Source organism: Ischnura elegans, chromosome 12 (genome assembly GCF_921293095.1).
Source record: "Ischnura elegans chromosome 12, ioIscEleg1.1, whole genome shotgun sequence".
Lineage (NCBI taxonomy): Eukaryota > Metazoa > Arthropoda > Insecta > Odonata > Coenagrionidae > Ischnura > Ischnura elegans.
This window is the reverse complement of record NC_060257.1, coordinates 40,555,748-40,570,553: the sequence shown is the minus strand read 5'-3', so window position 1 is coordinate 40,570,553 and position 14,806 is coordinate 40,555,748. Positions and strand designations below refer to the sequence as shown.

At 38.2% G+C, this 14,806-nt stretch overlaps 1 protein-coding gene across 1 annotated transcript in view; it reads left to right on the top strand.

The window, feature by feature from the left end:
* LOC124169536 (serine/arginine repetitive matrix protein 2-like) overlaps window positions 1–13,881 on the top strand; it is a 276,958-nt gene extending 263,077 nt beyond the window's left edge. Inside the window, exon 4 of the mRNA XM_046548174.1 lies at window positions 9,189–13,881. Within this exon, the coding sequence (XP_046404130.1) occupies window positions 9,189–9,437 (249 nt within the window). The 3' untranslated portion in view covers window positions 9,438–13,881. The remainder of the gene's footprint in view (window positions 1–9,188) is intronic.
* Window positions 13,882–14,806: the final 925 nt, after the last annotated feature.

Here is a 14,806-nt window from a genome sequence, read left to right as displayed (position 1 = left end):
CGTTCTTGGACTAGATGATGCTTAAGTTCTGCACCATAGGAATCGAAATGATGAACAAAATACAATTGTTTTATAATTATGTTAATTAGATCTTAGAAATTACATTTACTGGTGGCAATGACAGTCGTAAAAAATGATAATAAAAATATTAAGATTTATCTAATAGTTACAAATTGCAGTAGCAAATGGAAAAATATGACTCAGAAAGCAAAGTCCATCCGAAAGCCTAAAGTCTATCAGGATGTAGTAGTTGTTGGTCAGTAAATACTTCTTCCGAGCATTCTTTTATGGCACAGGTGGATGACAATTGATATTATGTGGTAATTTGTTACAGATTTTGAATAAGGAGGATAGGGTGGCTGTATGGAAGAGAGAGAAGGGGTTGCCTTTCAGGTGTAGGTACGTCATTAATCATTCTGGTGGCGTGATTATGGATAGAATTATTTTGTGGAAAGGACTCAGGGTTATTTTTAACAAAAATGGCACAATTGAGTATGTGCATTGATGGGAATGTAAGGATTTCCAGTTCATTATAAAGAGATTAACCACGAGATCGCATGACAACTCCGGCCTTAGCTCTCACTGCATGTTTCTAAATAGAGAAAATTTTACGTACTTGGTACATAGTAATTACTCAAATTTCGTACAGTAATACTAATTTAAAGTGATTAACCAAAATACTTTCTCTACTAGTTCCAAATGCACTATCCCTGCTAACATTGAAGGGCCACAAACCTTGAAACTAGCAATAATGTTTACGTGAGAAGGTATTACTACTAATAAACAGTTCAATATATCTCCTTTCTTCTGTTTCAGAATGTGTTACGCCTTTTAAAATCAACGTTTACCGATTGGTGAATTGAAATGATCGAAAGTGAAGGAAACGACTGTGTTTTAATTTTATTTTATTTATGAACGCTGTCTTCGCATACGTGTACTGGAATCCCGCACTATAATAAGGGCCCCCTACTGTTAAATTATCACCAATATGTCCTATAATTCGGACTTTAAAGTTTGGAACCACAATTTACGTAAAATTAAATTAAAAGTTTTCTCCGAAACACTCGTGTGGTCCTACCCATTAACCTTACTACAAAAGCGGTTTAGGCGTTCATTCGGCCAGGTTCGTTGAACTGCATATCATCTCGATGATAATGAATTCCGCCCACCTTCCCAGACATCGCCCATGGTTCATTGTTATCACCTTGTCGACAAGAAGATACAGGTGTGAGCATGGGCGTGAGCAAGTTTCGCTTGGAACAAATCCTTTTCGGCGAAGATGAAGAGCCCGATGCGCAGTCATCCCGAAATTACAGCGTTTATTGGGGAGGAAACAGAATATTCATTAGAGACAATTCCACCATTCTATTGTGAAGAGTGGGCAACGTGCCTGAAGCCTAATAGAGGTGAAATTTCGGATTATTTCTCACGATTAAGGCTTCCAATGTTAATTTACATATCTCAAGCTTTCGGATCTCAATAGTTGATGATAACAAGGGGAATTAAAAAGTTTTGGACGCTTCTCCTGTGGGAGCTTTGCAAAGCACTGAATTTACGAAAAATTGTTACAGAAACGAGAAAAATGGGCTTAGAAGATGTTCTTGAGAAAGTTAATTGGCCCATTAACTGTCTAGAGTGAAGAATCGAATTCTATTTCACATTTGGGAAGCTTATGGATGGAAACCAAGGATGGAAAAGTGTTTCCCACAAATAAATGAAAAAGTTTTCCAAAATATTATAACTTTATAAAAAAATTATATACTTCAAAATAATGTATCATAGGGTGTCCCATGTTTTCCATGGGACACCCTATGATATATTATTTTAAAGTATATAGTCCATTGGACACCCTATGATACATTATACTAATACTACTAATATACTTATAATACTAGCTCTTTTGTCATTTATTCTTATACCTGAAAAAAGAACCTCGCCACTCAAAACTTATAGATTCATCTTTTACTGTTGGTCAGATCCAGTGGGGTAGCCATGAATTGGGTTCGGAGCGGGGGTCCGAAACCAGGGGGGGGTAGAAATGTTTGAAAAATAGGGTACTATGTAGAGGGTTTATACTACTTTTAACGCTTTTTATAATCGAAAAAACTTCATTTGTCAAAGAAATCTCTTGTAAATTCATGATTTTTCAATATTTTGTTCTCTTTGTTCTGTTTCATGAGGGAAAGTAATTGTGTTTCATATTTCGGTGCGAGGGGGGGGGGGGTTGGTCCGGACCCCCTGGACCTCCCCCCTTCGCTACGCCACTGGACAGACGTCTGTTACAACATAAGTGTTATAAAATTGCATCATTATAATTTAGATTGTAATTTGAATAAAAAAACTGATACAAAATGATTTTTTCACCTTATACGTGTATTATGGTAAAAAATAGTTTTTTTTTGGATTGGTAGTGACCTTTTTCAAAAACTAAATAGAAATGATGTCTTTTTTATTTAATTTTGAACAAATGTTCATCAATTTATAGCACAGGAACATGGGGTTAAAAAAGTCATAATCCTATTAAAATTAGTTCCTATAAAATGCATTGCTCTTATCCCTAATGCAAAAAAAACAGTATAAAATGCAGACAAAGGAAAAATAACCTTTCCATCACTCGGAGAATAAAACTTGATTTTCAGTCCTTAACTCGCCTATTAGGTTCTTCTTCACTAGTTTCTTAAGGCCTGTTTACACGATACCTTAACACGTACGAGTTAATGTCTGTTTGCATGAATGATTTTTGTGGACCGGAACGGAGCATACACGAATGCATGAACCAAATTAGAACAGGTTCTATTTTCTGAGCATGCATTTGCACGAGTTGGGTGGTTACACGGTGCATTTTGGCGTTCATTCTCGCATTCATACATTTAGACGTTAACCCGTACGAGTTAATGTACCGTGAAAACAGGCCTTTGTAAACTTAATCAACGCCCACGCTTTATTTTCGGAGTGATGAAAAGCGGATTTTGTACTTTTCAGTTCGTTTTATTCTGGTTTTGGAAAAAGCACGTTTTCTGAAGCTTATTTCATTGTATTTTATTTATCTATTATTAGCCAAAAACTGGCTAAGAGAGATGCCTTTGTGCTCAGGTACGTTGTCTTCGTGAAAAACCCTGTCTCCTGCAGTGGCGTAACCAGGATTTCCGTTCGGGGGGGTCCAAAACCTGGGGGGACAGTTTGTGAAAAATAGGGTACTAAGTAAAGGGTTTTGAACAAATTTTAACAATTTTCATAGTCGAAAAAACGTCATTTATCAAAGTAATATTTTGTAAATTCACGATTTTTCAATATTTTGTTTCCTTTTATGAAGGAAAGTAATTGTGTTTTTATATTTCGGAGGAGGGGGGGGGGGGCGGGGGGGTTCCGTAACCTCCGGACCTCCCCCCTCGCTACGCCACTGGTCTCCTGACTTCCACAAATCGGCTCTTTTCTGACGGCTGCTGTTCGGAGACCTACGGTAATTGAAAAACTCGGTCCTGAGGTGTAATTTTTCCCGACGAAAAAAACCAGTTTCACGGACTGATGCGCGTGAAAGTGAACTTCACAATCGCGAGGCAACGTTCACACGAAGATTTCGTCATGGGCATCGAGTCGATCGCACCTCGATTCGCGTTTGTTTGCGCGATCAACAGGAATTCGTACGACACGAGAGAGGTTTATATATGTTTCTCCTTTTCGAAGCACGCGTGTGGCAAACTCGAGGGGAAATTCTGTCACTCGCGCGTCACTTGTCAGCCTCTTCCCATGAGCCTGTGCGCCCGTCTTCAGCTTTCTCCCCACGCAATTTGCTCGTGTATTTCTGTGTGCAAGTAAGTACATCAATCGATGTCGACTTTCTTTCCTATCCTCGCGAATTCAGCAACATCTCTTCCCAACCCCCGCGGTGTCAATTCAGACATCACCGCTTGCCTTCCTCGTTAGACTTCCGAGACCTTGAGAGCGAATACAATACAAGCAAACTTCGCTTTCTCAGTGGGGAGTACCTACCCCATCTTCATCGTGCAGTCTTAAAGGAGACAGGAAGAAATGCATTATATCACCATGCGTGCTGCTTTGTCACTGAAGAGGGTGCATCACTCCCACTTAACCGGTAGGAAGTCGTTTTTGGTCTTGACGGGCTACAGTGGCGTAGACAGGGGGGTCTGCGGGGTCCGGACTGCCCCAAAATATAAACACAATTATTTTCCCTCATAAAAGAATACAAAATATTGAAAATTCAGGAATTTACAAAATGTTTCTTTAACAAATTAAGTTTTTTCGATTATGAAAAGTGTTAAAATTAGTTGAAAACCCATTACTTAGAGCCCGGTTTTTCAAAAATTTTCCCCCTCTGGTTTTGGACCTCCTCCTCCCCCCCCCCCCCCCCGAACGAAAATCCTGGCTACGCCACTGACGGGCTAATTGTTTTAATCAAGGATGGCAAGTGAAACGAAACGAAAATGTTTCGTTTCGACCTGGAGGGAAACCAAAATACGAGGCCTAGGTTTAGCTTCGTTCCCGCACGAAATAAAAATCACCAAGGAGTTTAGTTTCGACCCGGGACGAAACTTTACTCCCGGGAACGAAACTAAATTAATCGAAACTCCGCTGCTCATAGTTACGTTTCGATCGCAGAAGTTGAGTGGAGGGGGATTAGAGGGAATTGTTTCGACCCATTACGTTTGACATACGTGTAGAGAGGTTAAAACATCGAGCTTAAGAATCGAATGGCCAGTTTGCGTTCACCGTTCTCCTGTTAGCGGTAAAAATATGTGTGCCTCTTGCATCTAATGGCGATAGGCCGAACCTCTACTTCATTCAACCACACTTCGTACTCGGTGTGTGGGTCGAAACTAAACTGTTCGATGGTGAAGCACGGGGTCCCTCCTGTGCGAAACATTATGTATCTGTGTTTCGTTTCGTCCCAGAGTGTTAGTTAAGCTTCGACCCGAAGTAGTTTTGACTCCGATTTCGTTTCGGCCCTGAGTTTAACTCTGTGGGTTTAGATCCATTTCGTTTCGTTTCTACATTTCGCTCCCAAAAACGAAACTATTGAAATTTTACTGGTTTAGAGTTTCGTTTAGTTTTTATTGCCATCCCTGGTTTTAAAGCTTAGACGCTCCCGGTGCCGACACATTGGACCCATGAAAATATTTCTTCAATTATGTTGTATTAAAAAATGTCACTATTTTAAATTTCAAAATTATTTTTTTAAACAGTTGTGTGTTCTGAAGGCCGAGTTAAAATTTCAGGATCGCATTTCAAGAAATAACTTCGCAAAAAATAAAAAAATGCTAAAAATATAATTTTGAAATAATAGAAAATATGTATTAGAATTTCTAAAAAAATCTTTTAAAACTGAAATTATTTTTTTTTTAATACTAAACATTTAAAAAGTCGGGCTTGAGCTTTCTGGGAGCGGAAACGGACATCTGTGTCAGGTACCTATATAAAAGATTTTAAACTCTTCATAATCCCTTAAAAAAGCGACCAGCATCGGTCGGGAAACGTTGGGGCCACCCAAAAATTGACGCGGCGACATAGCCCAAAAGTTTTTATTCATAATAAATTATCCCTCAGAAAGCCGTAAATTCACCATTTTGAACCATTTATCTTATAATTTCGCAATTTATTAATCTCGCACCTACCGCTTATCCTGGTGGGTATTCCATACCCCCACACACCCTGGTATTAGTTGCACCTGAACCCCCCCCCCCAGCCGTAATTCCTAGCTACGCCCCTGCTTCAAGCAGTTAAGTTTTTGTTGCAGAACGCATTATCAGCACATGCATTTTAGCACTCGTTGAAATCACTCTGTGTCGGTAGGATTTCAACCAGGGACTTCTACACGGAAACGCTAATGTTCGCTGAGAGCTCCGTTACGTGTTCCCGCCAATATGCATTCAGAACACTCGTGTGGAATAAAGAACAAAGGTATAACCTTAAGACGAAACAGTTGCACTTTATCAAATTTCTCCTGCGTTCATTGTTAGCAGACTCGAAGGAGGAAGACTTTCTCTGAGATTGGGAGGGAATGCAATGCCTTCTTCAAAGCGAGATTCCCTGCGGCCCAAGCGAAACAAAGGCTTAGGAAGAGAAGAGGAACATGCACGCACCCTTATAATGAATGCATACTCGGTTATGAGACGGAAATTAAACTCCGCTAACGCTGTCATATTTTTATTCTCTCCTTGTATTGTAATTCAAAGCGATGAGAACAATTTCTCCTTACGCGGAAATGCTTATTTTCAGTTGCCTACTTCGCTAGGAAGAAACAGTTATTAACCCTCACACAGGGCCGGATTTTCTTGTTGGCAAACTAAGCTTCATCCCAGATCAAAAGGGGCTACTTTCAAATTGTAAGTAAAATTAAAAATGCACTTTAAAAAACACTGAACCGAAAACAAAGAGAGATACTACGCAAAGTGGCGTAACTTGGGGGGGGGGGGTGAATGATGGTAGTTTCCCCCCTCAAAGCCTCAGAGAAAGCAAAAAAAATATTTAAAAATCTTGTCTGGATATGATGTATAATAACTGAATCTGCTAAGAGCTAAATTTTAAGTGCCAAAATGATATAAAATGCATTTTTAGGCGTTTTTTTTTTTAACATTTCCTTAACTTCCCGTTTCCCGGAGGGTTAACCTCCACTAAACCCCCTCATCCCTCCCAAAGCAAATTACTAGTTACGCTATCGTATACGCATATGACTAATGAACAAAAATGTATTGGTTAAGATCAAGGCGTTTGGCTCAAAGGGCCTCATAAATGGAATAGCCTTTTACCTCTTTTCATCGTAATACGGCCTTGCGCATACACGTATGCATCTAGAAAAAGATCTCCTACCTAGAAAAAAAATCGCACGGAACTGGAATCGATCCTCGAACTTCTGATTTTTCAGGCCAAAAAGTAGACCGCCCTAACTTTTAACAGTAATTTTATCGGTTTTGAAATACATTACCTTTATCTAATGGATTACGATTTGAATGGCTAATTGGCTTACCAAAAGGGGGCTCAGGTTTAAGTCCCATTGATGGCAGTGGCGTAACTAGGAATATGCTTTGGGGGGATGAGAGGGGTTTGGGGGGGGGGGGGAAGATGATCGAGTTTTGGAGGGGGATGAGACGGATTAGTGGGGGCTAGCTAGGAAACAGGAAGGTCAGGAAAATTTTTGAAAAATAACATGCCTGAATATGCATTTAATATCATTTTGGCATGTAAAATTCAACTTTAAGCAGTTACAGTTATTATACATCAAATCCAGACAAGATTTTAAAATATTTTTTTGATTTCTCTGAGGCTTTGGGGGGGGGGATACATTCCCTCATCCCCCCCTCATAGTTACGCCACTGATTGGTGGAAAATACTTACAGTAATAGGGACGTACGAGCTTGTAAAATAGCTGGGTATAAAATGCCGGTGAAATGAAGTGTGCATTAATATGGGTAATTAGTAGAGCTGCGTGAAAATCGCAAATGCGATATAGATGCGATGTGCGCAAATAAATGCGAAAAAAATGCGATGACTGGACTTTTATGATATTTTTACGCAAATTTGCCTTTTCGACGGCAAAATTCGTACATTTTGTGCCGAGCGCAGTTTAAATGCTCCGCCGAGACTCACCGCTTAAAGCATGTGAGCGACTGCTAGTTGGCTGGGACTCTACGTGGCGGCGAACTACAAGTGGGCGCGGGCTAGCTACACCTCCGCCACCATACGTCCTATTCCTTAATTTATTTTTGTTCTACAACATAATTATTTGAAATATTCTGTTTTTTTTCATATAATTGTGTTTCACAACATTTCATCGTCATCTACCTCATTATGAAAATAAAAAAATTGACGCTACAAAATGCGATAAACTGTTCTTGAAAGTGCGATAAAATAAAAATGAAAGTGCGATTTTCACGTATCTCTAGTAATTAGTTATTCTTAAATTCGTATGTATTTTTGGCTTAAATGACTCATAGACTGCAATGAATGAATCCTCTTGAAGAGGAGAGAAAGATTATAAATTACTGAGGTGGCCATATTTTTATTCTTCATTTATTGTATTTAGTAATTGAAAATGTCTCCTTTGGAAATGCTTGGTTGTCAACTTCGCTGTAAAGAAACGATGGGGAAGAAAAAAATTGCATTGGTCGAACCTCAGACTTTTGGTTTTACCAAAGCATAAAGTTAATCACTCAATGATTCAACCTTAATTTTAGTTTGGTTTGGTGAGGGTAGAGCTCTCTCTAGAGTAAACCAATGTCGTCTGAGTATCATTCAGGGTTGAGGAACCGGTTCCTTTTCCTGGCCCACCATGCTCTTCAATCGCACCTTGATTATTCAGCAAACGTATGGGATCCAGTGCAGACAGACTTAACCTGCAAACTGAATGAAATACAAAGGAAGACTATGCGGTTTGTCAAAAACTGATACAGGCATACTGACAGCTAGGAATTAAGGCTAGGGGGGGTTTTAGGCGCAACTAATACTTACGGGTGCGGGGGTATTGCATACCAACCAGGGTAAGCAGGATTTGCCCTCCTCCAGAAAAAATTTAAGAATAATGGTTCAAAATGGTGAGTTTTACGGCTTTCTGAGGGATATATGATTAATTCAAACACTATTCTGTAAGTGATACTAATCCATTAAGTAAAATGGATTAAACTTAAAAATTTCTCTGACCTCTGTGGGGGGGGTTTTATCCCCCAAAACCACCCCTTCGCTGTGCCACTGCTGACAGCGTTACCCAGATGTTAAGCGAATTAGGCTGGGAGCCGCTGGAGACTTGGAGGCTGCGCACTAGGCTTAGATTGCTTCAACAATTGAGAATGGATATCTTTAAGAGCGACATGGGGAACATAATATTAGAGCCTTGCTATATTTCCAGGTCCGACAGAAGCGATAAATTAAGAGAGATATTTTGTCGAATGGATAGATGGGCGAATTCTTTTTTCACCCGAACTATAAAGGAATTAAATAAATGCCGGTCGTAATTTTCTTAAAGCACTTCCTTTTTATTTATAAACGGCTGGTGTCCTAACACCCACTACCACACGCCTTTTAGGCAGCTTGCGGGGTATTATGTAGATGTAGATTTAGATGAATTGCCCAGGTTTTGATCCCAAGACCCTTTGATCAGCAGCAAAGTGGTCTATCCATTAGGCTACCACATTCCCATTCTCTGCCAATAACAGTAGTGAATTATCTCTCCTTTTCAGGCTCCAAATTCACCATCCCCGTCCACAGCAAGCAGCCAAGGGAAACACTTCACGGGCCTCGGCCATGCCGACTTCACATTGGACATGCCAAGGGCGGAGAGGCTCATGCGACAAATCGCCGCGGCAAAGAGGAGACGGTGTTGGGGACGCTTCCTGGCCACCACGTTCGCCCTCGTCTTCTTCTTCATCTCGGTCGTTGCCGTGAGCATGCTCTGCACGAGGGGAAAAAGAGTTTTCGGCCCACTCTGATGCTGTACACCTGGACAAATGGCTGAACGACACCGTGAACTGTGGATGTACTTCAATTTCATCCACACAAACATACTTATAAATATGTAAATGAATATTTAGAGCTTATATATTTTATATTGCAATTTGCCACGTAGAGTGTTCTCGGCACTGTCATATATCTTTCATTACTTTGGCTGTGATGATCAGTTCCCCTGAAACTGTATCGCTCCCTAGTCTGGAGTATTCAGGGACATGCCTGCACCCCCAGAAAGGATAATGAGTGTAAATATTGTGTTTTTATAATTTTTTTCTTTGTAATATCAGAGAGGAATTATTTTATAATGAGAAAGTGAAATGGTTGAATTATTAGGTACTCATTGTCTTGCTGTCCTCAATCTGGTGTGCTTATATAGTATTGACTGTGTAGCATCTCATTTGTAGTTCAGCTATTCAACAACTATTTATTTTACAGGGAATCATATCATTTTAAACTATTTAGCATCATAAACACAATGTACCAAACATTTGATGTTTAAAAACCATATACCAAATGTTCTACATCCTAAATATTGTTATATCAAATATTTTCCCCAGCTGTGCACTAAGATTATTATTTATTCAAATGCATAAAAATTATAAAACACTAAGATTGAGTTTAAGAAGAAGGCTACATTAAGACGTTTATTTAAATATTTTATGCATATTAATTTCCAATTCTCTCTCTATATCCAATACTGGTTTCAAAACTCTGGAAAGAGACTTTCACTACTGTTTCTCGTCAGTTACTTGCTTCATTGTTAGGATTGAGAGAATTACCCCAGTTCAAGTCAGTCAGTTACAAGACAACTTAGGATGATACATCAGCTTCAACTCAGAATGATTATTCTGTTTTATTTAGTCTATTTTGTTTTGGGATATGGCTAACACTAGCTAGCACGAACATAGAATAATAATCATAGCAACATTCACTAAAATATTCACTTTATTGAGTGAGAAATCAAAAAAAAACTGGACAGTTTTGATGGGAATCTCTTTAGCATAGGAGTTAATCCTTCAAGTAGTACTTAAAGACATCGTCTAGGCATTTTTCAATAAGAGCAGGTTAATGCAGTTGCCATGCCTTTCCTTCTCTTTCCTAATTGGCACAAGTGTGATAAGCTGTCTGTCACATACTCTAGCAAGCCAGCCAACAAATTAAAAAAAAAAGTGTTCCCTTTCTGCATGCTGGAAATGAACCCCAAGTATTTGTGGCTCATTACAATGACACCCTATTAATCAGGGCAGGGTACAAGCATAAAATTAATACATGAATAAAAGAGATAAATCTTATACATTATGATTGAAATTTTCTTAAAAAAAAACCAATGCTTCTTGTGAAATCCCATTATATGAAGCAAAAAGAATGGTGACACTTTTCATGCCTCTTCTTGATTCCAAAGTAAACAACTTATACTTAATATTCCATTATCAAACATCACAGTAAATACCTAGTTAATTTTACATTAAAAACAATACATGTTTTTGGGTGTATGTAATATTTTCCACGGGATCCATTTTAGTCAACTATCCTATCCCAAGGGTCCAGGTTTCCATGGCAGAGATTTTTGGAGGACAATGGACAAGAGATGGGTGTGTAAAATATTCAAACACCATTCCATTTGCATATGGCTTCACTACTTGTCCACCCCTAGGATGCAGGAATTTTTGATTGGCTGAGTCATATCACCTTCTCATCACCTTAAACATATTCAACCTAGACTACTATTTTACATCTTTATTCCTAAGAGATGAATACTATTATTTTCCCATCTTATAGTTATGGACATACTTACATGTCATTCAGTATCCTTACAATGCATACTAATATTAATTTATTTTAGGGGGCATTCATATATTAACTACGGCCAATATTAACACACTCTTGATTATTCAAGTGCCCTGGCATCCATGAAGATAAAAATCCAGAACTTTGGCAAATAATACACTTAAGAAGCTGACTTACATTTTAAATATCCCCTCTTATCCATTTGAATTGTGCTTTTGAGGGCACTACGGATACAATGCAGTGTTCATTAAGCCTTTTTTCCTGCAATAAATTTTTTTAACAAATTGAATGTGTAATATATGCCACTAGAGAAAAAAACATTTTTCTTTATCTGACCCTCTCTTTCTTCCTACATAATAAGCCACTGCTTATCATTAAAACCCAAAATCTTCCTTTCCAGAAAAAGAACTGGCATCATACCTCCTTAACCAAATCGTCCCCTCCCTTGTCCTTCAGGGTACGTATTCCATCAACCTTATACCCTATCACAATCTCTACGCATTTTGATTGTCTCTCCTAGTCTTGCATCATTGCTTTCATGAAAAATTTATAACTAGAGGTGCCAATTTCTGTTATAATGATGCATTTCCTTTACTAAGCAATGATTAGGTGTACATAATTTTGTTTTTTTTAATAATCTCCCAAAATTTCCCTCTCAAAATCTTTCATGAAAATACCCAACTTCTACAATGGATTACCCATGGGTAGCCTTACTCATGGATTGATCTTAACGTTTTTTGCAAAAAATGCTGTCCTGATTGCTAATCTGATAATGAAATCATTCTGTAGTTTCATTTTTTAACAAGCATGTTTTTCACCTGAAATAGCCTGTTACTTAACATTTCATATGCTGAGAATAATTACTGTGAGGAATTTTGATGCGATAGTAAAAATGTCAGTGCTGATTTTAATTCTACATATGTGCTTGCTTAATTTTTTTACCATCAAGATAAAGCAAAGTTCAAAAAACAATTATATTATCTTGATTGAGCTTTTTCAATAAGTTAGTTTGGAGTAAAACAGAGCATTTCTACTATCATTCCCATCAAATATTTACCGCTACATATAGGTACATTTGTACTCCCATATGCAATAGGTTACATGGATGCTTCTATTTCAATAGTGAGACTGAGTATGATGAATGAATGATTTACAATTATTCCCCTGAATTGAATGCAAAAACATTTCCCACACTTCACAGTGGGTGAAGTTTTCTAATGATAATGTTGTTTCAAAAGATGACTTGCGTTCCTTGTTGTCAGCGCATTCTCACTGCTAACATTGACATCATTAGAAAACATACTGGAGCAAAGCTCAAAAAAATGTTTTTGCATTCATAAGCTGACTTTGTTTGCATATAGTTACCAGATTTTCAGTTGGGTGCAGGCATGGATGGAGCTGAATTAGCTGATCTATATAAAAAGTGCAATGTTCTCTAAATTAATCATGATCGTTAGTCCTGTTTAGTGCTTTACATGGGACATTCGTTCCATTTACTTGTAAACGAATGCAGTACCCATGTTGGTAATACGATTGAATGTATGATTAGGATCCATGTGGAACACCAGAGACAGTAATTAAAGTTGAGAGATTAATGGAAGGAATGGGTAAAACTTCATTAAGTACATACTCTTTCCTCTTAATTCTCTCAATTTTTGTCCTCCAGGTCAACCTGTTGGTGTTAATTTTTTTGCATGGTTGCAATTCTTCCCAGAGGATATCTGAGGTATGTCTGTTCTTGACCAGCCATTTATATTATGGAAATATGACATCTTTGTCGTTTTCAGCAATGAATCAAAGGTGGTAATATAAAAAAAATCACATAATGACCTGCTACATAATATGATGGATGCTAGTCTTCATGATTTAAAGAACCTCCATGATATTATGTTCTCACTCTCATATGCTAATCAAATATTCAGTTTTGAGGTTTAATGTTTGATTTTCAGTTGGGTCCTTCCGTGATTCAAAGATTAAATGAATGCCTGGTCAAGAATCTGTCAAACAGAGTAAACACATGTCAGAGAAAATAAAAAATTTGGCACTTTAAGATAACCCCTGGGAAAAATGGATATGTACATCATGATATTAAATTTCAGACAATCTTACTTTTCAGAAAGTGCTATTTTTTACACCTTTAAGACTGTGTATAGCCTTCAATTTTTTTCAATCTGTGTGATAAAAAGTGAAATGACTTTGTTTCAGTGAAATTCTTCCCCAAGAAGAGAAAAGAAAAAAATGAAATCAAACTTGAGCGTAAGCGCACCTTATTTTCAAGGTGCGATCATTCAGTTAGCAAAAGGCTGTGGTAGTTTGATATGTCAAGCCCATAAAGGATATATACCATATTGTTCTTTAGAAGTGGTGCACTCAATGTGCTTCTTATATGCAAATTTAATGACGTAGTATTTGCTTTAATTTATGTATCTAGCAGTGGCCAAAGGTTTGATCGATCAGAACATCTATATAGCCATAAATATCAATGAGAACCGTAACAACATATAATTAAGTATTGCTAATACAGTACACTCCCGATTATCTGAGCTAATGATGGGGCGAGACGGCATGAATAATCAGAAAACACGGATAACCCAAACTTTCACTTAAATGTCTTGCAATGTTCTTAATTTACTTAAAACAAACAACATGTTATTATTATTTATGCAGGTATTCTGTTATTTTAGAGTGCTTCTCGGACTCATGGAGAGCTTTCTTCACAAGTTCCCAATCTTTTTAGCGGCCATAACATGGTTGTACTCGCATTATTAATGCTCCATGTAAGGCCTAGTTTCGAAAACCACACATCCGTGGCTGTGGGATCACGGATACAGAAAAGTGGTTTGCACGAATGCTTCAAAACCACTGCTCGACGTTGGAAACTGCACTGTCAGGCACCACGCCACGTAGTCGCGTCTTGCACAAGTTGCCTGGGTTGCAACTGCTGCGGGATGTGCATCCGTGATCATGTAATGCAGTTGCGCACTACATGATGGCTTCCGTTTTACGAATGGGATTCTAAGGGAAATAATTAGCCCGGTGTATCCTAATATTAATGCAGTAATTCTGATGATATCGCGTCCAATTTTATTTTTTTATAAAGATTGCGGAAAAAATTGAGTGAGAGTGAAAATCATGCACGGATAATCCGCAACCCGGATAAACCGCAGCCGGATAATCGGGAGTTTGCTGTATTGTGAACAACAGGAATACAGTGTGACTAACTCTGGGTTTGTTAATGCATAATGCAGGCAAGCAAATTATCTTAATCCCATCTGTATCCTGAACAGACATAAATTTCTAGAAGATGTTCCTCCTGGGAGTCTAATCTTGATGGTCATTGAGTTACACCAACAACAGATTGTGAAAAGCTGCTGGTAAAATTTATCGCTGTAATTGGAAGTTGAGGATCATACACTACAATTTCTGGTACTTCAGCACAATAATTTTCAAAAAGAAAAAATTGGCTTCCTGATACAGTGAGCTTGTCCGTTCTTTTGTAATGATGGCACATATTTTTGTCTGTCCCCCATAAAAGTGCCTGAGAGCTAGATTTCCCTTTTGA